General features: G+C 41.0%; 1 protein-coding gene across 3 annotated transcripts in view; it reads left to right on the forward strand.

Annotated features, from left to right (window-relative positions):
* The window catches only part of LOC129333704 (Y+L amino acid transporter 2-like), a 69,128-nt gene extending 44,733 nt beyond the window's left edge, over nt 1-24,395 (forward strand). For all 3 annotated transcript variants that reach the window (XM_054985548.1, XM_054985547.1, XM_054985549.1), the window contains exons 2-10: nt 3,267-3,779; nt 7,100-7,225; nt 8,426-8,570; nt 10,349-10,472; nt 14,314-14,417; nt 15,667-15,763; nt 18,472-18,621; nt 20,943-21,126; nt 22,882-24,395. In XM_054985548.1, coding sequence (XP_054841523.1) covers nt 3,284-3,779; nt 7,100-7,225; nt 8,426-8,570; nt 10,349-10,472; nt 14,314-14,417; nt 15,667-15,763; nt 18,472-18,621; nt 20,943-21,126; nt 22,882-22,973 — 1,518 coding nt within the window. In that variant the 5' untranslated portion in view covers nt 3,267-3,283 and the 3' untranslated portion in view covers nt 22,974-24,395. The remainder of the gene's footprint in view (nt 1-3,266; nt 3,780-7,099; nt 7,226-8,425; nt 8,571-10,348; nt 10,473-14,313; nt 14,418-15,666; nt 15,764-18,471; nt 18,622-20,942; nt 21,127-22,881) is intronic.
* The last annotated feature ends 1,125 nt before the right edge of the window (nt 24,396-25,520 follow it).

The raw sequence follows: 25,520 nt of genomic DNA on the forward strand, positions 1-25,520 counted from the left end.
GCTAGGGAATTTGAATACTTCTAATAAATGCTGGAAATGTAAGAAACATGAGGGCTCCCTCTATCATATGTGGTGGTCGTGTGAGGTAGCTAGGCAGTTCTGGGGGGAAATAATAAGAGAAATGAGTGAAATTTTACAGTTTCAAATAAATAAGAACCCAGAACTCCTGCTGCTAAACTTGGGAATGGAGGGAATTCCAGCCCATCATAGGACGTTGATTTTTTATATGACTGCAGCAGCTAGACTTTTGTATGCGCAGAAATGGAAAGTACAAGAAGTACCAACTATTGAAGATTGGATCTACAAATTGCTGTATATGGCTGAAATGGACAAGATGACAAGAAAACTGAGAGATCTGGACTCAGGGCAGTTCAACACAGACTGGGAGAAGCTGAAACAATATCTGGAGAAGAAATGGGAGGTGGGAGGAAAACTGTGGCAGTTTGAGAACTACTGAAATATAATAAAAGTATAAAAGAGAGGGGTGACTTTACCGGGGGAGGAAGAGAAATGTGAATTTATAAGCAGTTAGATTAAGTGATTGAGATATATATAGATATGTATAGGTCAACTGATAGAGAATAATTAATGATAAGGTTTAAACATGAGGATTGACTAACTAACAATATTTTCTTTCTTTGACAAGATTTATATGCACCAAACTGAATGTATAGAAGAGTTAAATTGATTGAGTATCTGAGGAGCTATATAGAATTACCATAAAAAGTTGAAATGAGTAATATATAGAGAACAAATCAAATTGTTTGATTTAAATGTGGGAAATTTTTATGGTTTATGATATATAGGTTTATATAGAATTATTCAAAATTGGAAAATGGGATAAATTGTTTATCTAAAGACGTATAGTTTGGGTGTATAATTAAAGGAGTTAATGATGCACTGCTTAATATAATGGAGAATGTATATCTGTTTTAGACAGAGGAATTCAATAGAAGTAAGGGAAAAGGGACAGAGGGTGGGAAAGCTGTTGGAAGTCAACAAAAGGGGGGGAAAGGGAGGGGGTTAGAAACGAAAAATTAGGGGAAAATTGATTGTAATGTAAAAATAAAAATGTTCTAACCCAATAAAAAATTTTTTCAAAAAAAAAAAAAAAAAAAAATAATCCACCTGGCATTTCTTCCTGGTGGTATGGAAAATGGTCCCTTCATCTGTCATCATAAATGGGGGTGTTTTCCTTCCTGCAGTTAAGGGGAAGCTTTTATTACCTGGTTCCCATATGATCTGAGGCTGCTGGGGTTGTAAAACCATCTTGTGTGTTACTTCACAACAAATAGTCACACCCACTACCTACGGTACAGCATACTACAAAAGGTTCCTACTACCACCTTTTCACATGCATATCACTTTTCTGTTAAGAAATTAACACATGGGATCACAGTTCTTCCAAACTATTGATATCCTTATAGACAGTGTGGGGGATGTGTGCATGTGTGTTCATATTGGGAAAGAGGGAAAAAATTGGGAGAGACTAGGTTGGAGGTTCTGCATGCCCTGCCTTCTCACAAGATGAAGGTTGGATTTCCCTCATTCATTGTTCTCTGTTGTAGCTACCAGTGCCACTGTTTCCTGTTGCCAGGTGAGAGGAAAGTGCTGTGCCAGAAAGGAATTCAAAGGAAGACTGATTCCTTTCATGCTCCTGTGCTAACCAGTCAAATGGGAGGGGTGTTGCATTGACTGAAAAGCCTGCGAGGCTGACAGCAGGGGCTGCTAGGCAATTGCAGAATGAGCTCTCCATCTCAAGGTTGATGACAGACCTTGTTCTTAGGCTGCCTGGAAATCCATATACCTCATTTGTCTAAAGGGGCATGGTCCCTAAACTAGTTTCAGGTGGGTAGTTGTGTGGGTCTATAGTAGAAGACCAATATTCAGGTCCAGTAGCACCTTAAAGACCAACTAGATTTCCAGGGTATGAGCTTTTGAGAGTCAGAGCTCAGACTCTTGAAAGCTCATACCCTGGAAATCTAGTTGGTTTTTAAGATGTTATTGGAACCAAATCATGGTCCCTAAGCTGAAATTTTTATACATATTTGAAATTTGGCAAAACTTCAGAATTTGAATACAACATAAGACAATGACGTTAAAAACCTACTTGTTATATTCAAAATAGGAAAATTATCTTGAGAATTTTCTATGAAAAATTTGCTTGAGCTATACCTCTTATTATTGTGCTTATACAACCACCTGCATGGATATCTGTATGGAGAGAAAGGTGCTTTATTTAATGGCTATAAGTATTTCCATGGTCAGAATATGATCAGCTGCTTGTATTGGTACATATGGGGTGCAGGAGGCTCTGAATCTGGATAAACACTGGTTATTTGTCCCATCCTCAAAAGCTCAATATCAACTACCTGGAAAAAAGTCACTTGTAGTCTTTGGCTCCTGGTTAAATGTTGCATGAGGGTCACTAGACTTAAGCCGAGTCTGTACGGGTCTATTTCGCCAGTTCAGTTTCCATACTGCAGTGCTGTTTTTTTCGTGACTGTCTGCACTAGATTTGCCGTCATCAAGAGTATTCACTCCAGTCACTATGTGGCTTTCCCCCATTTTCCTGGGAGCGCTTATACCATGACTTCGTGGCAGGCTGTTTCCCCGTGCACCCTCTTTATTCCATTTTGGTATTCTACCCTCTTCCCCCCTCTCCTGCCCCATGCTTGCCTACTGCATTGCAATTGGCTACTCGTCTAGCCAGCTACTCCCTCTCCCCTCCTTTCTATTCTCCCTGCTCTCCTTTTTTCTCTTTAAAAAAATTGTTTAAGTCCAGCGCAAGATCAATGAATCGCTGGTTTGAAAGCAGGCAGGGGGAAGTTCCCTTTTTATTCTTTTTGCTTTGGCACTGCTGGGAATATTGTATAGGGGGCTAAATATCTGGGTATCAGAAATAATTGAGTTTTAGATTCTCTTTTTATCCATGATGGAGAAACAGATGCTGGGGGGCAAGAGAGAAGGAGGCAGGAACAGAGCTTTGTGAACAGCCACATACAAGCTGATTCCATGCCTTTGACTTGACTTCAGGGAAAGTGAGGAGTTATGTCCCCGGTGCAGAAGGGGCTACAATCTCTGACCAGAGACTGCCCAGATGACGCTCTTTCCACTATGGTTATATCCACCATGCGTAATCTGCATACAGGCTACCATTCAGGTCCAGTTTTCTCTCTCCCTCTCTGTCCTTTGTGATGGCACCTTTTCTTTTTTTTTAAAAAAAGAAAACATTCCAGGTAATATTTAATCTTTAATATTTCCAGGTAATATTTAATTGAAGATGACGAGCCCTTGGATAATACGTTGCAACAAAAGGAACATGCCCAAGACTGAACTGGATCTGGTGGAAAAGAGCAAAAAAGAAAAAATGCAGATGAAACAAGAAATCACTTTGCTCAATGGCATTTCTTTAATAGTTGGGAACATGATTGGCTCTGGAATATTTGTGTCCCCCAAAGGTGTTCTGATGTACAGTGCTTCTTATGGACTTGCCCTCCTCCTCTGGGCTCTTGGGGGGATCTTTTCACTGTTTGGAGCACTGTGTTATGCTGAACTGGGAACATCCATAGTAAAATCCGGAGCAAGTTATGCCTACATTCTGGAAGCGTTTGGAGGCTTTATAGCCTTTATCAGACTATGGTCTTCCTTGCTCATTATTGAACCAACAACTCAGGCTGTTATAGCCATCACTTTTGCTAACTACATCGTTCAACCAATATTTCCATTCTGTGAACCACCGTATGGAGCAGTTAGGCTGATTGCAGCTGCTTGCATCTGTAAGTAAAATTAGAGTCAATCAATGTAACTATTTCATTTGATTGCAAAGGTTTGGAACATGCCTCTTGGGGAAGAGGGAACATTGGTAGAAAAGGGTTTGGCTTCTTCACATTTCCTCTGAGAAAAACACAAGATTTCAGATCCAAAGTTAGCCGTGTTAGTCTGTAGTTGCAAAATAGTAGAGTCCAGTAGCACCTTTAAGACTAACCAACTTTATTGTAGCGTAAGCTTTCAAGAACTACAGCTCTCTTCATCTGATGAAGAGGTGCTACTGGACTCTTTACAAGATTTCAGTTAACTCAACAGATGTTGCATGAACAAAAAATTAAATATTAAGCATTTCTTTGTTGCCTGGGAATAGCAGGGCTGATAAGGAAAGAAAAATCTCTGCCCGAGTTCTGGAACAGTCACTTTCAGCCATAATCCACTACAGTGCAAGATAATTCAATGTATATTTCTGTATAAAGCCTTATACTGAAAAATACAGGAAACTGAAAATAGGAAAGAAAGTGTCAAAATATCTTTTAGATTGGAAAGTTTCCCACTGATTCTGAATGTTATTAACAATTCAGTTCAGATTTATGGTGTACTGTATTTGAATCTCCCTATCCTAGTACACCAAGACAGTATTTATGTTCTTATTTTGGAGGGGCATGGATTCTGTTCATAGCCCACATCAATTATTTGTTTATTTAGATCGGATAAGTCTTCATCCCCCACTTTTGTCCCCAACTGGGACCTAAAGTGGCTTGCAACATTGTCCTCTTTTTACATGGTTTTCTTTTGTTGTTCTATCCTCACAATGACAACTCTGCAAGGTAGGTTTGGCTGAAAGGGTAGCTGATGCTGGTCTGCAGTAAAATAGCAGGATTTGAGCCCAACAAGATTTTCAGAGTGCAAGCTTTCGAGAGTCAGAGCTCCCTTGGTGAGCTTTTGTTGGGCTCTAAGGTGCCACTGGGCTCAAATCCTACTGTCAGGCTGAGAAAGCATGACTTACCCAGTGAGTTTCCATGGCAGAGTAAGGATCTAAATGCGGCTCTCCCAGATCCTAGTCTGGCATTCTGCACTACACACCACTTACTCTCCTGCACTTGTGCATGCATCATGGTATATATTTTAGTTACATGTCTAATTATTAATTCTCAAACCGTGTCATCATGGTGAGCTACTCTAAGTCAAGAAAAGGCCTGTTCAAACAGCCTACAGTATAGCCATCCTTTATGACAATGATCGTATGACCTAATTACTGTTTTCTCCATTTTGTAGATGGAGAAATGGGGCTGAGAGTTAGTCTTGCCAAAAGCGACATTGCTGAGCCTTGAACCCTAGGTCCCACGAAAACCAAGTCCAACTTTCTGTCTACTGGCTGCGACAGGACTTTAATTTTCTCTGTTGTGAGCAATCAATTTTATCTTTGAACCTCAAATGTAGACTGACATCCCGTGCTCATTTTAAAACAAATCTCCTGTAACCACTACCTCATGTCATACCAGAATATAGATGGTTTGCTAGCTACCTAGTTTTTGATTTAAGAAAAAGGGGAGTTGGTTACCTATTTTGCATTGCTTCTAGAGATGAGCTGTGATATTTTATAGAAAGTGGCAACTTTCTCTTTGAATGCTAGAGGGCGCTAAAAGAATAAGAATCTAACTTAGCTCCTTTCTTGCAAATGAAACAGCCAGAATTGTAAAAACAGGACAGTTCCAGTTTATTTATTCTTTATTTAGATTGTTTGCCACTTCTCCATAGACAGACACAGAAATAATAAAAACTACACTTATATACCGCTCTTCTAGACAGATGAGTGCCCCACTCAAAGCAGGGAACAGTGTTGTTATTATCCCCAAAATGCAGCTGGGGAGCTGGGGCTGAGAGGAATCTCTAGGGATGTGCAATTTTGAAATATTCACACTCAATAAGATATATTCAGAACAGATACAAATATTTCCAAATTTGAATTTAATCTGTATTTTTGGAATAATTCCTAAATATTCAGAGTCCCATTGACTCCTATAGAAACCAGTCTAGGCTGCTTGGAAGAAGAGGAAAATTCCTCAGACAGCCTGGGCTGGCTTCTTGGGAAAAGAAACTGAAACATTCACCAGACAGCCTAGCACTAAGGGTCCCCTGACTGGTGTTGCCATGGTTTAGCCAGAGGGAAGACATGGCAGAAGCCGAGGTGGAGACTTAAACACGGGAGCCCTGCAAGCTGGAAGAGACTGATCCCTTGGCTTAATGGGATGAAAGGGGTCTGTTTGAGGAGAGATGTCTTGCCTTCCAAGCAGTATGTTAAGCATGTTGGTGTTCTTTCTGTCAGTGGACATTGTTAATTGTGCCTGGAACCTGAACCTGTGGAAAAACTGTTTTACTTTAAGGTCAATGTGCCATTACTGGGCTCCCCCGAGGTGCCCTTTGAGTAAGAGGGAATGGCACACTCCATTCCATTGTACAGGGTATGCCACGTTTCAGTCTGCTGCCTCTCCCCTTCTTCGAACTGCTAGTCTAGGGCTGTGCTCACTCTCTCAACTGGGCTGTACCCAACGCTGTTGGGGTAGTTCCCACCCTCCCACCACTGTCTGTCCACTTTTTGTTCCAGTGCTACTCACCGTATTAGTCCATTTCCCTGCACCTGCCGTCCTCTGCTTCTCTGTGTCAGGCGCGGTCCGACCCTGCTGGCATTTGCACTGTTCAGGGTTCATACCCAGATTCCAGTAATTTCCTAATGCCTAGCAATAAGAGCTATGGCTGTCTGTAGTTGTTACATCTTAACTTTTTGGGGTTGGCATAGGCACTGGGAAAGAATCAGAAGGCTGAAGGAACCTGTTAAAAGTGGCTTGCCTTACTTGTTTTTCAAAGTGGAAAATAGCGATTCCTATTTATTTTCATTGGATATTTGGAATTTGGGATTTTCTAAATTTTGAAATCCAAATATGAAAAGTCCTTCCTGATTACAAATCTGGATTTTGATACAAATGTACATCCCTAGAAATGGCTTACAATAAAATCAGTAAACACTAAAATGCATTAAAACTAGTAAAAATATTTGTTTGGATCCTAACTATGTTCTGCTGGTGGGCAGTGAAACCCCATCCAGAGCAGGCCTTAATCTCTGATTGCTCCACAATAGGATGTTTTTGTTATTTATTTTGGGAAATTCTGATTATCCTCCGCCTACCGCTCCCACTGTATTCTTATTACCTTTATTTGCTTACCAAAAAAAAAAATCCTTTTAAGTTAATGAAAATAATTCAAGTGACCCATGTCTTGCTGAAGTGCAGCTAACCATGCCTGTCTTGTTTGTATCCCATTTTTTCATCAGGCTCCCTGACATTTATTAACTGTGTCAATGTGAAGTGGGGAACCAGAGTACAAGATCTTTTCACATATGCAAAAGTTATGGCCCTTATTATGGTAATAACAGTGGGCCTTTATAAAATTAGCCAAGGTAAGAACATATTTACTATAAGTAAAATACTAACAAAACTTAATAGTACATAGAGAAGATTATGGGCCAGTTTATAACATCTATTTTGACTGTATTATTCTGTCCTCTACATGAACCATCCCCAGCTGTATTATGTGGACTGATGTATGATGGATACGTGGTACATTCTACAGCAGTGTCCAAGGTCACAGAAATCTTAGCACAATGTATTTACATGCAACCTGTTCATATAATAGGACAACATTCTTGTGCATGTCTGTAAATACATGCAAATAAACAGTTTAAGGCCTCTGAAGTCAATTCAGTGACTCTGCAATGGAGTGACTCTGCATAGGATTTCACTGCTAACTGATCCAGAAATTCTATCTTGGGTGAATGAATTATCCTAGAGATGGTTTATATCAGCATCTAGTTCCTCCTGAAATTACAATTCAGTGTGATATACTAAATATATTGTCGCCTGTTTCTTAAAATATCCGGCAAAGATGGGCATAGGACATGGCTATCTTGCTGAAGTCACTTTTAGTACTCAACAAATAACAATAATTATATTGGATAATATGATTTTTTTATGATTCCAAATTCACATTGGTTTCAACATACAGTCAGTTCATATGTTACTTTTGGTGGTCCTCTTGCATTTTTCACTGCAAGTGGGTATTGTCTATTTGTGTGAGCAGGGTACCATCACTAGACAAAACTCATGGAAGGCTCCAAATGAACTTCAATATGTGGAAGGTGCTCCAAACTATCTCTATTCACAGACACTTCCATGAGTTTCCTTCTCTGATTTTAAGTAGTTTATATTAACAGATCTCTTTCAAAATCCATTACATGTGCAGGAGAATACTGAAAGTAATGTATGCATTGACATAGAAAAGACAGTGGCCGTTTCCACATGGCTTACCTTCTTCTGGAAAACAGCGTCTTCACACGCAAAACCGCGCTAGGAAGACGCTGCTATCGTGCGAAATCATGCGAGAAGATGCTGTCTTCCGCGATAACAGCATCTTCTCGCACGATTTTGTGCGTGAAGAAGCCATTTTCTGGAAGAAGGTAAGCTGTGTGGAAACAGCCATTTCAGATAACTTTTACCCGCCTTGTTCACGATAAACATGCTGAATGTACCCCTATTGCATTAAATTGTATGAAGATTATATGCAGATACGTAAATTACAGAAGACTTTGATATTTGCACAGGAGAAACAGAAAACCTTAAGGATCCATTTGAAGGTTCAACAACAGATGCTGGATTCATTGCTCTTGCTCTTTACTCAGCCCTCTTTTCCTATTCTGGATGGGATACACTGAATTTTGTCACTGAAGAAATGAAAAATCCGCAAAGGTACATACATACGTGTCTCAGAGAACAGAGCATATGCATCATCCCGCTGCCATTTAATGAGGATATCAGTGGGTCATATCTTTTTCCTAGTATTCTTTTGGATTACAGCATGTCTGAGCTCAGTTTCAGAGATGGATCCAGTGTTGCACTTCCATGGGTGCAAGGACTTTTTCCTACAGAGTCCTCCTCCTATAGCAGCTCAAAACAGCCCCCATAATCCTGGTCCTGAGTGACAGGGAACATGACGGAAGTCATGACAGGCGAGTCTTTCTCAGGAAGGAGTTCTGGAATGTTGATGCCGTGACCGAGAAGGCCCTCTGCCAGGTTGCCACCCACCTAATCTCAGACGTTTGGGGCACCCAAAGCAGGCCCTTGAAAGATTATTGTAGCAGGTGGGTAGGTTTGTAAAGGAGTAGGCAGTCCTTCAGTTATGTTGGTCCCAAGCCATGTAAGGCTTTAAAGGTCAACCGCAGCACCTTGAATTGTGCCTCGAAACAGACTGGGAGCCAGTGATATGGTGTGGAGTGATACGGACCCTATAACCCAATCCAGTTGACATCCTGGCTGCAGCATTCTGCACCAGTTGGAGTTTGTGAACTCTTTTCAAGGCAGTCCCATGTGGAGTGCATTGCAGTAATCTTAACTATATGTATTATCAGTGCCTCCAGCTGTAGACTTTGGCAATACAAGTAATACCCAAATAAATGCCCCCCAAAGCAATATAAAAATATAGTGAAAATCAACTACATAAGGCAGGGCAATGATCAAAATATTTTACATGCATACTGCATCTTTCTTTTTAAATGGTCTCCTACTTGCCTGTTCTTTTAATCAAGTCCTACAGAAAATTGCTACAGATTTCTCACCAAATAATCTTTAACCAGTTTGGTGTAGTGGTTAAGAGCACAAGACTCTAATCTGGCGTGCTGGGTTTGATTCTTCACTCCTCCACTTGAAGCCAGCTGGGTGACCTTGTGTCAATCACAGCTCTCCAGAGCTCTCTCAGAGTTCTGTCGGCCCCACCCACCTCACAGGGTGCTTGTTGTGGGGATGATAATAATAACATACTTTGTAAACCGCTCTGAGTGGGCTTTAAGCTGTCCTGAAGGGCAGTGTATAAATCGAATGTTGTTGTTGTTAACAAAAGCAATTGTAATTATATAAAAATCATAGTAAAGCTTTCCTAGCTGTCTCAAGACAACCAAAAACCACATAGATAACAATCCTAAACAGATCTACTCAGAATTCTACTCAGGCCTATTCAGTGGAGCTCACTCCCAGGAAAATGTTCTTAAGATTGCAGTGATAGTCACCCCTCAAAGCACAAGGCATGTCAGTAGTGATCTCTTACCATTTTTAAGCCTAAAGTAACCAATCATGGGAAGAGGGCGTAGGGAAGCAGGGCTTAACTGCATGCTCAGAGGCTACAATTGACTGACTGCCCATATGGTACAGATACTAAGCAATAAGCTACTCTGTGATTCCTGTAGTATCAATCCACCCTGGGTCTGAACTGCGAACCATTACATATATTTACTAATTTAGTAATTGAATATATATATAATTCAAATTTTGAATTCTGAGTTATCTGTTGACTCAATATTCTCCAAGAGGGACTGGTTTTATAAATTTCATTTGCATAATTCTTCTGAGTGGAAAGATATATCTGCAAATGGCCTCGTGACTAAATTTGAGTATCACCCCTCCTTTTTTTGTTTTTGGGCTACCCCTTACTGTATTTTGAGTGATGTGCCATAATACTTTATCTTCCTCTGCAGGAACCTGCCACTTTCCATTGCAATTTCAATGCCTATTGTAACAATCATTTACTTGCTGACAAATGTAGCCTACTACGTTGTACTGGATATGCCGGCTCTGTTAGCAAGTGATGCTGTGGCTGTGGTAAGTTCCAACTCACAAGTGGAAAACAATTTGTTTCATATGGTGGAAGAGTATGTATAATGTTGAGAGCAACCCTCAAACTAAATTAACTGTTGATCAGGATCTGAAATCTACCTTGCAGTAAACTGCATAACTCAAGAAAATGAAAAAAAATAATAAAATCCTTTGTGATCACTTAAAAGCAGACAGCTTGGCGGCTGCGTTCAGTTCAAACATTCCTTTTCTCCTCCTAGGGCAAATTGGGGGGGGGGGGAATAACGATTGTCCTTTCCCTGGAAAATATGGATTCAGTGAAAGGAAATGAAGAAAAGCTGATTTAGAGAACCAGAAAATGTAAAAGAGAATCAAAATGGGTTGAGGAAATTGTAAAATTAAGCACAAAGAAGTTCTCAGGAGAACTGAAAGTTGACAGTTGACCACTGCTCCAGAAAAGCAGTTAGTTACTGAGCAGAAACTCAAACCCTAGAGTAGGTATTGGTCTGAAAGTAATAAAAGGAACTAGATTTGATCTTGCCTAAAAATAGGTTTGCTTTAAGTCATCCACTGTAGCTACTGATACTGTGAAGATTTGTTTTGTTCTATCTATCTGTCTAGTACTGCTCAAATGGCTATCGCCTTGAGCAGAAATTAAAATGGGAAGAACCTTACTTGATATCATGTCTCTGATGTTTAATTATTGCCCTTACTTATTTTGCCACAGAAAGAGTAAAGGAATCATTTGTATCCGATAACCATGTCTCCTGCACTCTCATATTAGGTAGTTCCATATTTTTAAGGAAAGGGATGATTAAGGTAGCCCTCAACTCATTAAATACGGGACACGCTATAATCATATGTTCAATGGTTTCAGTTTTATCATATGGGCATCTGCATGTTCTGTTAGCATATGGTACTTTCTTGTATCTGCCCTCCAGAACTGCCAAGGGAAGAGCATTCATTCTTGCCAGAGTAAAAGCTCTTCTGAACTTTGGTACTGTCAGATGAGAAAAATACTTCGGCAGTTGCATCAGGAGGACAATACCTAAGTAAAGAGTTGGACATACCCTCTGTTCCCTAACAGATGTACTAGTAATGTCCAATTTTCTGACATGCATTTTTATTTGTCTAATTATATCTTTGGTCTCTGTAGTCTTGACCATATTGTTTGTTATTCCTAGGCATTTCATTCCCCCACCCCCAATATTTGATCCCAGTATCTGTCTGAATGAGTCCAAGTAGAGATAGGTTTTTGTTTTGTTTTGCAATTGTTAACAAATTAATACGGCCAGATTACAGAAAAGCTAAAGGAAAAAGCAAGATTCTGCAGGAGACCAGGCAGAGAGACCTAAGGAGGAAATATTAAGTTCATCCCAGAACTTAGATTGCTGCAGCCAAAACAACAAAGATTCTTGTAGGATCACCTAAGAAAAACTATAATCCATTAATGACCTTCTGAAAATGCCATTCTGGCCAGAATGGATATGGAAGCCCTCTACTTCTATATTCCACACTGAAATAGACTACAAGCCGTCAAGAGTGTAACAGCAGTTGATGCCATGGCCTGGCAAGCTGACGGTTCATCCTCATCTTACAACTACTTTAGGTTTGGGGACACCTTTCAAGCCAGTGGTTTCAAGAAATGGCCACAGCGTATGCTGCAGAAGCCCATGCACTCTAGCCGGACAGAATCATATCTTTAAAATACTACAACGGCTCATTGACAATGAACGATGGCTCCAAACATATTTTGCTAGTGCTTTTTTGCATTTTAATGGAATTGGGGAGCCACCCAAAACAAGTGGCCTGTCAGTCCGCTTCTGATTCAATTATTCAAATGATAAACTTTGCTTTTATAACTGTGTGTATTGAAGATAAGCTACAATATCTGAGAAGTCCAACTATTTGAACAAAGGAGAATTTACCGTTGCTGGCAATGGTACCCAGAATATTAGATAAAGGCTACATGTGACAGACCTGGGGCTCTGCGATGGCTGGCTGCTCTTGTCCATTGAACACAAACAAGTTTATTTTGTTAATTGGTCCTCATCTCAGTCTTTGGTATGGGCTATAAATACAAAGAGTAAGTTTAGATCATGAGGTGCTACAGAAAACATATATATTGTGTTTAGCTAAGAGCAAATATAAGAGTTTTTTAAAAGTCTGTTTCTACCTGGACTGGCTGTTCATATATATATCAGGACATACTTCCACACTATTTTGTGGCAAGTATTAATCTGCCTTAAAAAAACAAGTTTGAGAGCCACTTTTGTCTGAAAAGTGAGATAAAAATTTAGAGCTGGATCCTACAGAAGTTTCCTGTTAAAAGTAGTAGTTTTCCCAGCTCAAGGAGCCCTTCTCTAGTGAAAAAGTTTGGAAGAAAATATCACCATTGACAGGAAAATTCTTCAGGATCCAGAAAGTAATAATCAGTAAATAAATAAATGTGCATAGACCAGATTGCTACTGCTAATAAATGAGGAAAGCAACTAGAATAATAGAGCAATCCTAAGCAGGACTACTTAGAAGTAAGTCCCATGTTATCCATTGGGGCTTACTTCCAGAAAAATGTCCTTAGGACTACAGCCACTGAATCCTTGAGTTAGAAAGGAACTTATTAATATATCTAATTCTGAATATGGCCATGGATACAAATCCAGAGATTTCTGCCATGAACAGAAAGATCTTTCTACAAATTTGACAAAGCCCCAAGTTTGCAGAAAAATCTGAAATCTAAAAAAAATCCATTGTGGTATTTAAAAAAACCCAAATAATAGAAGCAGCACCTGTAGCTTTAAGAAGCAAATTCTCTCAGTGGCCATTGCTAGGCAACCACAACAGTATTGGCAGCCTTCAAGGCTTGGTTTAACTCCAAAAGCAGGAGATTATTATGAGGGAAGGAGATGGTGGGAGGACAGAGAGAAGGAGAGTTAGAGTAGATGAGGAGTAGGGAGGTAGGATTAAGCAGGAATGAAGGGCTATGGGATGAGGAGGAAGAAAGGCAGAGAGCAGAGGGAAAGGCAGATGGCCCACCTTGGCCTCAGAGGAATTGTGTTTGCCCAGTATAGGGGCAGGAGGCCCAAACACCCTATGTTCCATACAGAGAGGATTACTGCCTTGAGGTAGACAAGGGCAGAAAGTTTCATTCAGGAAGGAAACAGGAAAAATGCAAAACTATCTATGTAAATGGAGTTTGGATTGATGAACAGAGAATGCGCAATTTTAAAAAAAATCCTTTTGCTGTCTAGTATGAAATCTAAGAGAATTTACAAAATCCCAGCACAATGACTAAATCCAACCGCCGGATAGTCAGTCTTTCCCCAGGATGGACTGGGAAGTTAAAACTGACCCAGGAACAAGCCTAGCTGAGGAGCTCCTACAGCACAATGAGCTAAGACTGCAGGGGTCACTCAGTTCAGATGCAGCCAGTGGCACTAATGATGCTCAACCATGGTTACACAGCAGGAGACAACTTCGGAGCTGATCAGTGTTGCCTGTGAAGGGTCCAAGCTGAGCTACTGCTGTAATAGAAGCCGATGTCTTGGCTCTTGGCTCTGCTTGCTCCTGGCTGCCAGTGAGTGACCCTCCAAGTCAGCAGCCCACCCTGAACTTTCCCTGTCAATAACTGGCTAGTCCGCCCCACTCTTTACGCACATTTGCTTTCTGTTATCATGCTTAATCACCCACTTACAGGCAATTTAGCTGTGTGTTATGGATCACAAAATTACCCTATTTAAAAACTTTTCCCATAGTGATGGGGATTCTTGTTAAAAACAGGCTGGCTGACTGTGCTTGAGCTGTAAATTTCCATGACGGCTGACATTGCGAAACTAGCTGAATGAGCTCTTTCTTTTTCCTGTTACAGACTTTTGGTAATGAAGCTCTTAGCCATGCTAAATGGATTATCCCCATTGCAGTGGCCATGTCTTGTTATGGAGGATTAAACTCATCTATTATTGCAGCATCCAGGTAAAAAGTTAAGAAGCTAGCATTGTACAGGTGAGGCCAGCAGCATTTTGTAAAAATGATTGTGCTGAATACTGTACCACACTAATGCTCTGTGAAGCTCTGTTTTGTCCTTCTTTCATTTGTAAGCTGCAAGAAAACATTTTGCCCAAAACGTAAGGAAACTGTAAAATGCCAGTAAGAGCATAACCTACTGTTTACAGAGGTTGTCTTTGATTCTGCCTTCATAGCCAGTCTAGTAAACTGTAGGAGCTTTATAGATATATTAGGTCTCATTTATCTAGCACATTTGTACAAAAAAGAATTGTTAGGTGCAAAGAATATTCTATTTACTTTCTGGGATTCCACAGTACAACTAAGAGCTTTTCAGATATTACCTTTGGGGGTATCCAGCCATGTGTATCAGAATCCCTATAACGGAATATATGAGATTGCCATTTTGTCTGAATAGGGCAGCATGCTTATGGTCCATCTTTGATATACCCTATCCATACCAAAGTTTATGGACTTTTATTGGATATATTGTATGACTATCCATATTATATGTATCAATATACTGTAACTGACTTGATTGCTTTTCTCTTTTGCCTCCTTGAGCTACACTCTCCTTGTTGCATAACTCCACTTACACCAAGCATACTCATCCAAGCCATTTCGCTCAATATAAGAGGGTACATAGTATAAGCAGTTACCTTTTATCACCATCTAAGGCAAACAGTGCAACTGCTCCTTTGTACTAGAAGGAAAAAGTAAAAGAAAACAAAACACCCTTCTTTTGTCCGGCTGCTGTAACAAATTGTGGGAATGCAAAGAAATTTATTCAGTGCTATGTTCTGATATTGTAAACATTAAGATGCGTAAATGTATTCTTCTCTTTCCCACCCAAGCCATGTGACAATGGCAGAGTCAGGTTATGCAGCAGCTAATTTTTTAGAGCACCCTTAAAAAGGAGTTGTCATTTCTTACAGTGACCTGGGGTTGATTCCAATGGTATCCATTCCATATGGCACAACTGCCGTATGGATACCACACAGGATGGATGGATCACATAAGAATGACCCACATCAGCACTGCAGCCACTGGTGAAGGGAATATCCCTGGTATTATTAATCAGATTGGGGGGGAAATGCTAAAAGAAACCCTGCAATCTGCTTGTCTGCTTTCCATCTGTTCTTTAGATCCATGTCACCATCACTTTGTTAGACTCTAATAGGATTGTGCTGATACATCTCTTTCCTCCACCTCGCTTTAGGCTTTTCTACGTTGGTGCCAGAGAAGGACACCTCCCCGACAGCCTGAATTTGATTCATATGAAATGTTTCACCCCTGTTCCTGCCCTTATTTTTAATGTAAGTAATTGCAAAACATAAGGAAGCAAAGGACATTTGCACTTGTTACATTTATATTTGGACTCTTTTGAAACCTATATTAATTCTATGTGTAATTCTAGCCAGTACTGTATGTTGTAAGCCAAGCAAACAACTCTGCCTTTACCAAGACTAAGATTGCACATAACTACTAATGCATATGGTCATAGCTTTTAAAACAGTGGCCCCCAGAATGGCACCCATGGTGCCCAAAGAACTGTTTCTTGGAAGCCACGAGCTTCTTCTCCAAAGCAAAGAGCCAATCCTGACCTTCCTACACTTTGCTGAACCAGGAGGTGCTTCAGAAGAGCCCTGAATGCTCCATCTTGGAGCGGAACTACAAGTGACAAAAGGCACAGATTGGACACTTGTCAGCTTCCCTCAAGTTTTGATGGGAAATGTAGGCAGCTTGGTGGAATGTTGGACAAGTGACAGTTGAAAAGTCCATTGGACAGCAGTCAGAGAGCCAAGCTGCAAGACTAGGATGCCTACATTTCCCATCAAAACTTGAGGGAAGCTGACAAGTGTCCAATCTGTGCCTTTTGTCACTTGTGGTTCTGCTCTTGGTGTCTCCAGGTAGCACCCAATCGGAAACAGCTGCCTTCTTCATAGGAAAATGCTTGGCTTGGAATCTCCCAACATTTCATAATTACGCCCCTATTTTTCATGGCACCCACTGCCCTTTGTCAAAACTCCAGAAGTGCCCATAGATTGAAAAAGGTTGGGGACAGGGATGTAGTTCTTGTCCATTCTGTATTATGTTGATGAGGATCACATTGGCTAAATTAAATTCGGAAGCATGTCCACATTTAATCTCCAGCTATTGTGTGCCGTTCCAGTTCTGAATAGTGAAAAATGCATGCCACCCTGATTAATGGATGCAGACATCTCAGCAAAGGGTTTGTTTGTGCGGCACCCGGGGTGGACAGCTGGATTAGCAGAGACCTGGGCAAAATTTGGTACTGGCCCAGCTGGGCATACAGCACAGTGGGTCAGGAGTAGAATCGACAGAAAATGTTTTGTCGAGCCCTATCCAGGCTACAACTCAACAGGCAGGAAGAAGTGAAGGAGATAAACTAAGAAATGGAAGCTGAGCCAAACTTCAGACAGGTCAAACCATGTGTATGCAATAGGGTTTCCAGCTCCAGGTTTGGAAATTCCTGGAGATCTAGGGGGTGAAATCTGGAGAAACCTGGAGAAAGTGGGCTTTGGGGAGGGAAAGGACCTTGGCATGGCATAATTCCATAGAGTCCACCCCCCAAAGTAGCCATTTTCTCCAGGTGAACTGATCTCTGTGGCCTGGAGACTAGTTGTAATTCCTGGAGATCTCCAGCCACTACCTGGAGGCTGGCAACCCTAGTATGCAATCGCTGGCTGTCTCTCCTTGCCTCACACACATACTCAAAACCCTCCTGTCTCATGTGACAGCACATAGATAACACAGAACCTAGGAACCCATAACCCCCCCAACAGTTCACACTGGACCCAATTATACACCTTAGGGTTACCAGCCTCCAGGTGGTAGCTGGGGATCTCCCGGAATTACAACTGATCTCCAGGCAACAAGAGACCAGTTCCCCTGGAGAAAATGGCTGCTCTGAAGGGTGAATTCTATGGCATTATACCCCACAGAGGCCCCTTGGCTTCCCAAACCCTGCCCTCTCCTGGCTCCACCCTCAAAATCTCCAGAAATTTCTCAACCTGGACCTGGCCACCCTAATACACCTCCACATTTTCTTTAGGTTTTGTTTACATCTTAGCACACCCCCAACATGGCAGGTATGTGAACGATGGTGCTTGATGATACGTCACCATTTTTTATTCTATCCCCTCTGAAACACTGGAAACGCACCACTCGCCATTCATTCAGCAGCCACCGGACGTTCAGTCCCACCCTCTTCCATACACGCATTGACTCTTCTTGGCAAAGTTAAGTTAGAGCTTAAGTTTGCTCAGGGTTAGGGCTGGGGAGAAGCAGCCATGAAGCAAAGATGATTCCTTTGCAGCCTAAACTTCTCCCACTGCAGTTCTGCACTTTGCCGCTGGGTCCTAAAGGGAGTTCGTTCCCTTTGCTAATGCTGCATTAGTTGGCTCAAACATGGTGCCACCTCGTGGGCCTTTCAGCTCATGCCAGATTGTCATATGCCGGTATAAACACCAGTTCCTTTCTTCTCTAGCAAGATGATCTGCATGGAGAGTTTTCTTGCTGGATTGAGGCAACTATAGGCTATTTTATGTAATGTTATACAAATCCAGATAAAAGAAAAAATCAAGTAAAAAAAACAAGGACAAATGCTGCAGGTGTATATTTTTGTGCAGGATTTGAAAAATAACACTAATGAATAAAAAAAATGTCATCAGAAAATTTGTATTTTAAACATTGATGATCATGTGTTGCCAGCAGTATACAGAAGTACAACAGAACTTCTAGCCTGTAGTTTTGTGCTGTTTATACTTTGGCTTGTTCTTAAAGGCTTGTTTTTTAATGCCTGATGTTGTGGCCTGTTCTTAATGGTTGTTTATGATGGATAATTTTTATACTGTTTTATGATTTTATTGTATTTTATTTTATGAGCTGCCTCAAGAAGGTCTCTGAATAGACAGCATATATATATTTAAATAAATAAATATTTAAACCATGCACATAGAACTCTTCCTCTAATTCTTCTTGTCTTTTTATCCATTGGCAGGGTTTAATGACTTTGATATATCTCCTTGTGGAAGATGTGTTTCTCCTGATTAACTACTATTGTTTCAGCTATTGGTTTTTTGTTGGACTATCAATTGGAGGATTAATATATTTAAGATATACTCAGCCAGATAGGCAACGGCCCATTAAAGTAAGTAAATAACAGAAATAAAACATAAAATTGGGGGGGGGGTAGCTCTGCTGCTAAGAATGTGTAGACAATTGTATTGTGAAGTAGGGTTGCTAACCCCTCCACTTCCTGCTGCTAGCGTTTCCCATCACACAGCTTGCTGGAGCTTCCCACAGCACCCAGCTTGCTGGTGCGGGGAGGGGGGGGGAATGGTGAGAAACTGGGGGGACTAACAAGTAGCATTGGCTTTTCCTGGTGGTGTTGTCACATTGCCAACAACATGTTGACATCACTTCCCGTACGCCCAGAAGGGATGTCATCAGAAAACCAGGTGAAGCACTGGTATCTGGGGCAAAAACCACAGACATGCTGACATCACTTCCAGAAGTGACATCATCATGGTGCTGGCACCACCCTCCACGATCTAGTAAGTTTCCCCTGCCCCAGCTGGGTAAAACCACATTTTTTCTGCTCAATGTCCTTTAAAGTCTAGAAACGAACTGAATTGGCATCTTCTGCAGATGGAACCTAATTCAGGATTGGGGTAGGAGACAAATTGTCTAGAGGATGTTGTAAAAATGCCTCAAATAAATTCAGCCCTGTATATTTATTTATCTTTTGGAAACCAGTATAAAATTAAACCTGCTAGTATTATCCTGTTACTCAGATGTGGCTGCAACCAACCACAAGGGAAAAACAGAATGTTCCCCTGCCCATCTTTCCATAGAATTTGGTTAACATGAGGAGGAAGGAGCAGCCTTTGCATTCCATAGGTGGCAACAACAAGGCATCACACACACGATGGATAGGACAGGAAAAGATTCTTGTTATCAAACAGCCTTATTCATTCATTTTTTCCAAATGTTAAAGATTCTCAGAAATTGAAATGATTAATTTAGAACATGTTATTAGAAGTGTTCTTACCTTTTTCTGAGATCACTTTTGTAACACTCAGACCAGGCATGGTGGCTTCTTGAATGATCTGCAGACCTAAACAGAGTTACACCCTTTAAAGTCTATTGAAGTCAGTGGACTTAGAAAGCTGTAACGCTGCTTGGATGGGACTGTCTGTCACTCAGTATTTTGAGATCAGACAACTCTACTTCTGAATTTGTTTGTTTGTTCATTTCTTTGTTGATTGTGAACATGTACACACTGTCTTTCTCAAAGACTCAAGGCAACTAAGAAAATACTAGTATGGCAACAGTGCAATAAAATGACAAAAGACAGAAAACAACAATGTAGAAAAAAGTCACCAGCCAAAAAGTGCATTCATTTCAATCCAAATCTCAGTGCTCCCACAAATAAACGTCCAAACAGCCTCAACATAACAGCCGATTTTAAAAGAATGCCCATGCATGTTTTCCTAAAAACACCACTGTAGGTGATCTCCAAAGATGCTCTGGAGAGCCAGTCCAAAGAATTGGTCCCACTACAAAAAAACGCCGCCTAGCACACAAACACAAACTAGCATAAAGAGAGGAGGTGCAGACAGTCTTTCAGAGACATCAAACTTGACCAGAGGAGCAAAATTCACATGCAAGTTCATACAGATGAGTTTCATATATTTATATCATGGCTAAGGGTCCTGGCTGAACTATCCTACGAACTGTTTAGGCAGTAGGTTGATGCACTGAGAGACACACTACTCACCTGATCTTAGCCAAAAGGCCGAGAAGCAAGACACGTTATTTATTTATTTTACAAATTTAGATCCACTATTTTCCCTAGTGGTGGTGACCCAAAGTGGCTTACAACGTCATCGTCCTTTCGGCCACCATTTCACCCACACAACAACAAATCTAAGAGTGAGGTTAGGCTGACCCAAGGCAACCAAGTGAGCTTCCAGGCCGGAAGGGATTCAAACCCTGGTCTCCCAGATCCTAGTCCAACTCTCTAACCACAACTACACACTAGATTTCACACAATGTATGGTCTTAGGCAAGACACTGCCCCTCAGCCTAAGTCCATCTCCCCATCTGCAATATGCAGAGAATAATACTGGTCTGCCTTATAGGGATGCTGTGAGAATGCTGACAAGATAATGTATGCAAAGTGCTTTAAACTCCAGCTGTGCTATATAAATGCAAAATATTATTCTTGCTTAAGATCTTGGATATGTCTCATTCATCTTTGTCAGATTATACAGACTAACAAATCACTTAACTGCTAAGTGTTTGATACATGGAATCAACACTCTGGCAGAAGCTAGTTGCTCTAAAGCAAGTTAGCATCTATAAGAGAACTTTGTAAAATGATGGAGGTTCTTTTGCATGTGAGATTATGCTACATATTTGTTGAACTCCTTCCTGTAACTTGCTTTGATCTTTTTGCATATGCAGCTCAGCCTCTTCTTCCCAGTCGTGTACTGCTTTTGTACCCTTTTCCTCGTCATCGTCCCTCTGTACAGTGATACAATAAATTCTCTCATTGGAATTGGTATAGCACTCTCTGGAATCCCTGCATATTTTTTGGGCGTCTATTTACCAGCTGAAAAGAGACCTCGGTACCTTCGATGGCTCTCTGGTAAGGAACACACACCTACATGCATGTCAGGAAAAAAATTATACATTCATCTGCTGTATGTTGGGAGACTAAACAAAAAAATTATAGGGTTTAGTAACCATTAAAAATATTTATTTCAACTGTTGTTAGTACCTTTAGTATAAGGTAAAGGTAGTCCCCTGTGCAAGCACCAAGTCATTACTGACCCATGGGGGGACATCGCATTCATGATGTTTTCTTGGCAGACATTTTGTTACGGGGTAGTTTGCCATTGCCTTCCTCAGTCATCTTACACTTTACTCCCAGAAAACTGGGTACTCACTTTACCAACCTCGGAAGGATGGAAGGCTGAGGGCCAAACTACAAGTGACGAATGACACAGGTTGGATACTTGTCAGATTCCCTCAAGTTTTGATGGGAAATATAGGCAGCTTGGCAGAATGTTGGACAAGTGACAGTTGAAAAGTCCATTGGAGAGCAGTCAGAGAGTCAAGCTGCAAGACCGGGATGCCTACATTTCCCATCAAAACTTGAGTGAAACTGACGAGTTTCCAACCTGTGTCATTTGTCACTTGTAGCTTGGCCCTGAGTCAGCTTGAGTCAGCTACCTGTACCCGGCTTCTGCCAGGATCAAAATCAGGTTGTGAGCAGAGCTTGGGTTGCAGCACTGCAGCTTACCACTCTGTGCCACGGGGCTCTTACCATTAACACAGGGGTGCCTAATGTGGTAACCATGGGTGCCATGACACCTACTCCTCTGGATCTATGACACCTACTGATACCTTTCCTGGTGCCCACCAAGTGTTTTTAGAAAGTGAGTGAGGCCAGGAGGGGCATTTGCCCAGCCAGGCTTCTAATTGGCCATTGAAGATCTGATTAGCTGATCAGATTTTTAAAAATTGCTTTTTGCAGCAGCTGCCACAACTGTGTGACTATATGAATGCTCTGTGTGTCCAAAAACATTTTTTAAAGAATACATTCATTTTAAAAGGCATCCTATTAAGCAGGACTTATCCCTGAAACATTGAAGCGTTACATATAACCAGATTTATGCCTAATCTCACTTCCTGAAATTTTGTGGTTGGCTCTGTCTTCTGTGGCAGTCATTTTCTAGTTAGCTGCTCCTTCTTTAGCAACCGTTTTCTGGTTGCACCCGCCTCCCTATGTCAGAATTCCAAAGGTGCCTGCAGGATCAAAAAGGTTGGGTATCCCGGCTAGAGTAGTGCTGTGGCTAACCACAAAAAGAGGTGGAATTGTATAGATTGTGGTAAAAGCTCTAAACTTCTTGTATACAAAAGGTACCTTATGAAATCCAAATTGATAGGGATGGGAGGCATTCCCAATATTGTCAAACTACAAAATGGCAACTGATTTGCCACTGGGCGTGGGTGGTTATGTGATATCTCAGGGTCCTGGTCTAGTTTGTATTTCCTTAAATCAACATAAAGAGCACTAACTAGACAATCATTGTTGTTAATTATTGATCAGGTATCTGTGACTGTTTTTCTTGAATTGAAATACGTACTTATGGAGCAGAACAATGATGATGAAGCCATTTGCCCTTCAGGTGCTGAATATGCGGTATTGTTTTGTTTTTTACTATGCCGCTGTACAATAATAATGTGGGCAAGTCTCATCATTATCCAAGTGCTCCTTACAATAACCAAATTACTCTAATATACAAAAGTTGGATTGCTGTGTTAATGAATCTTTTAGTATTATGCTGAAGTGCCCTAAATGAGATGTAATCTCTGTGCCATTTCTATTATTTTGTAGCTACCTCTACAAAGTATGTTCAGATACTGTTCTGTTGCTGTCAAGCAGACCTGGACATTGAAATGGAAACCTCAGAAACCAAGCCTAAGTAAGCAGAAGTCGGCTGACAGCTTCTGCTCATGATGTATCTGCGTAGCTGGAAATTGTGCCTTGTGCCCATGAGCTGCGCACTGAAATACGCACAACTGCACAGTACATCATTTGGTTGTTTCTTAATATGTGCTACGTTATTAGCCTTTTCTCTGGCTTATTACCAGTTTCTAAAAACTTATTCATGACAATTCAATAGCTGGTAATTATTTTATTTTTTAAATTCAAAGGACAGTATATAGAGACAAGCACTTAATAAGTGCTGGGATGGAAACCTTGTCCCCAAAAGCTGCCAGTGAAAAGAAAAAGGCTGGGAAAAAACAAAGGAAAAGGGAAATGATGCCAAGAAGAGAAACTGTAAAAATATACATATTTCTACCCACCATTATAAACTATAATGAATGTAAATGTTTTACAGACACAAGCTCCTTTTATTCAGTATCAGTAGTAGACCGACACAGAGTCATCTAGATAGCCCAGGCAAGCCTGGTCTCACCACATCTCAGAAGCTCAGCGGGGCTGACCTTGGTTAGAAATTGGATAAGAGACTTCCAAAGAACACCAGAGTCACTATGCGGTGGCAGGCAATGGCGAACCACCTCTTGCCTTGAAAACTCCAGCAGGAGTCACCATCCGGCTATAACTTGATGGCACTTTCCTCCACCACCCATAGCGTTACACTCAGGGTTGGTTCTCCAAGCCACCCAAGCAACTATCTGGAGCAGCACAATGGAGATGGTGCCAGTACACGGAAGGGGGTCAGTTTACTCCCAGCCATTGATGGCGCAGGAGGCAACAGGCATTGTCAGAGAAGGCATGAAAGGAAGAAACAGATATACCTTGCTTGAGTGAGAAAATACCTCGAACAGACCCTGCTTACCGTCTGAATCTATGAAGTGACGCATCGTGGCAAAAGTCTGTAGACCTGGGTAGAAGCTACCAATGCTACAGCAAGGAGATGACCTGTGTTGGTGATTCGACCCAATATAATTTAGCATTGGCATCGTTACACCAGCACTTTGCCTTATTTCCTTGCATTGAACAGCAATGCTATTGCTGGCCCCTGCAGCAATATACTGAGAGCTGCTAAGTAGCAAAGGATCTCCATCATGGTGCAATTCTCTACTCAAGATGTATAATATCTAAGGCAAGCACTAACGTTTTCAGTAGCAAGTGGGATATCTTCATCCGCATGCTAAATTATACCTATACCAGCAAGTGTTTTTACCACTAAAGAACAGCATGCAGCTTTTCTCCTGGATAAGCAACTGTTGGTAGCACACATTTAAAGTCCAAGTGAAACTTCTGGTAAAACAATTGACTTTTGTTTTATTCCAGTCAAAGCATTTTATATTACAAAAAAGGATGGCAGTCTGTATATACCTGTAAAATATATATTTGAATAAACATGTGTTTAAAACATGTTTCTTTCTCTGGCTTCATAGGGAAAACCTTGCTTTACAGCAGGACCTCAGGCTGGATATCAGCCTTGAGGCTTTTTGAGAAAGGTGAAGTATAAATGCAGTAAAATAAATAAATAGGCAGTTCTCTATTTTTATTTTATTTATTTACTAGCTTGACACCCGTGCTTCAGTACGGTATTTAACTACTTTAAATCCAGTTATAATACTTATGGGTATGTAACATTTTTTGGTTTGTGGGGGGGTTTTTTGAGTTGGCAACCCTAGTGAGCTTTTAGGGAAAGACTGGGAGGTGCATTTGACGAGTCAGGACACATTCAATAACTCCCAATAGCAACTGCATACTGTTTAGAATGTGAGGGGTGAGAGCCAATCAGGCCACATATGCAAACGACCTCTGTGTTCCAACTGTCTGGGGGGGGGGGGTGGGGGTGGGATGAGGTGTGGAATGTTGTGAGCCCCAATCAGCCAGCATATGCAAATGACCTTGAAAGGCTGGCCCAATCAGGGAAGAGTGGCCAAGCTGCCAGTGGGTGGGGACACAAGCAGGCAGCAGCCTACCAACCACACAGCAAAGCAGTAACCCTTTAGGAAAACACATTTTACCCCTTTTTACTGCTTACTGGGCGAATTTCTTCAAATCCCTTCTTAGTGGGTGTTTATATCATGAAAGGAATGTTCTCCCCAAATTTCATGTTTCTAGGTCCAGGGGTTTGGGCTGGACGTTGATGAGTCGGTCGGGACACTTGTCTTTATGTAGATAGATTTGATTTTTATACTACTTCTCTTTGGTTAAAAACTTGAAGCAGTTCATATCAATCGATTACATTAGTTAAAATCAACAAAACATTATAACAATGCAATAAAATCCAAACAATACATACAACATAATACAAAATACATAAATCACTAATTCTAGCCCTAGACTATAGAACCCTAAAGACAGACATCAGTATTTCCAGCAACACTGGCACAATTTGTAGTTTAAACATGGCATGGTTTATTATGACAACTGAATACAACCAATGTGGTTTGGCCGACAGCCAAGACTAACTCCTTCCCTGACATAGCTATATAAAATACCCACCAGCCATAACAATTAAGCAACAAGTTCTAAAGATTCCACCA

This window comes from Eublepharis macularius, chromosome 7 (assembly GCF_028583425.1).
Source record: "Eublepharis macularius isolate TG4126 chromosome 7, MPM_Emac_v1.0, whole genome shotgun sequence".
NCBI lineage: Eukaryota > Metazoa > Chordata > Lepidosauria > Squamata > Eublepharidae > Eublepharis > Eublepharis macularius.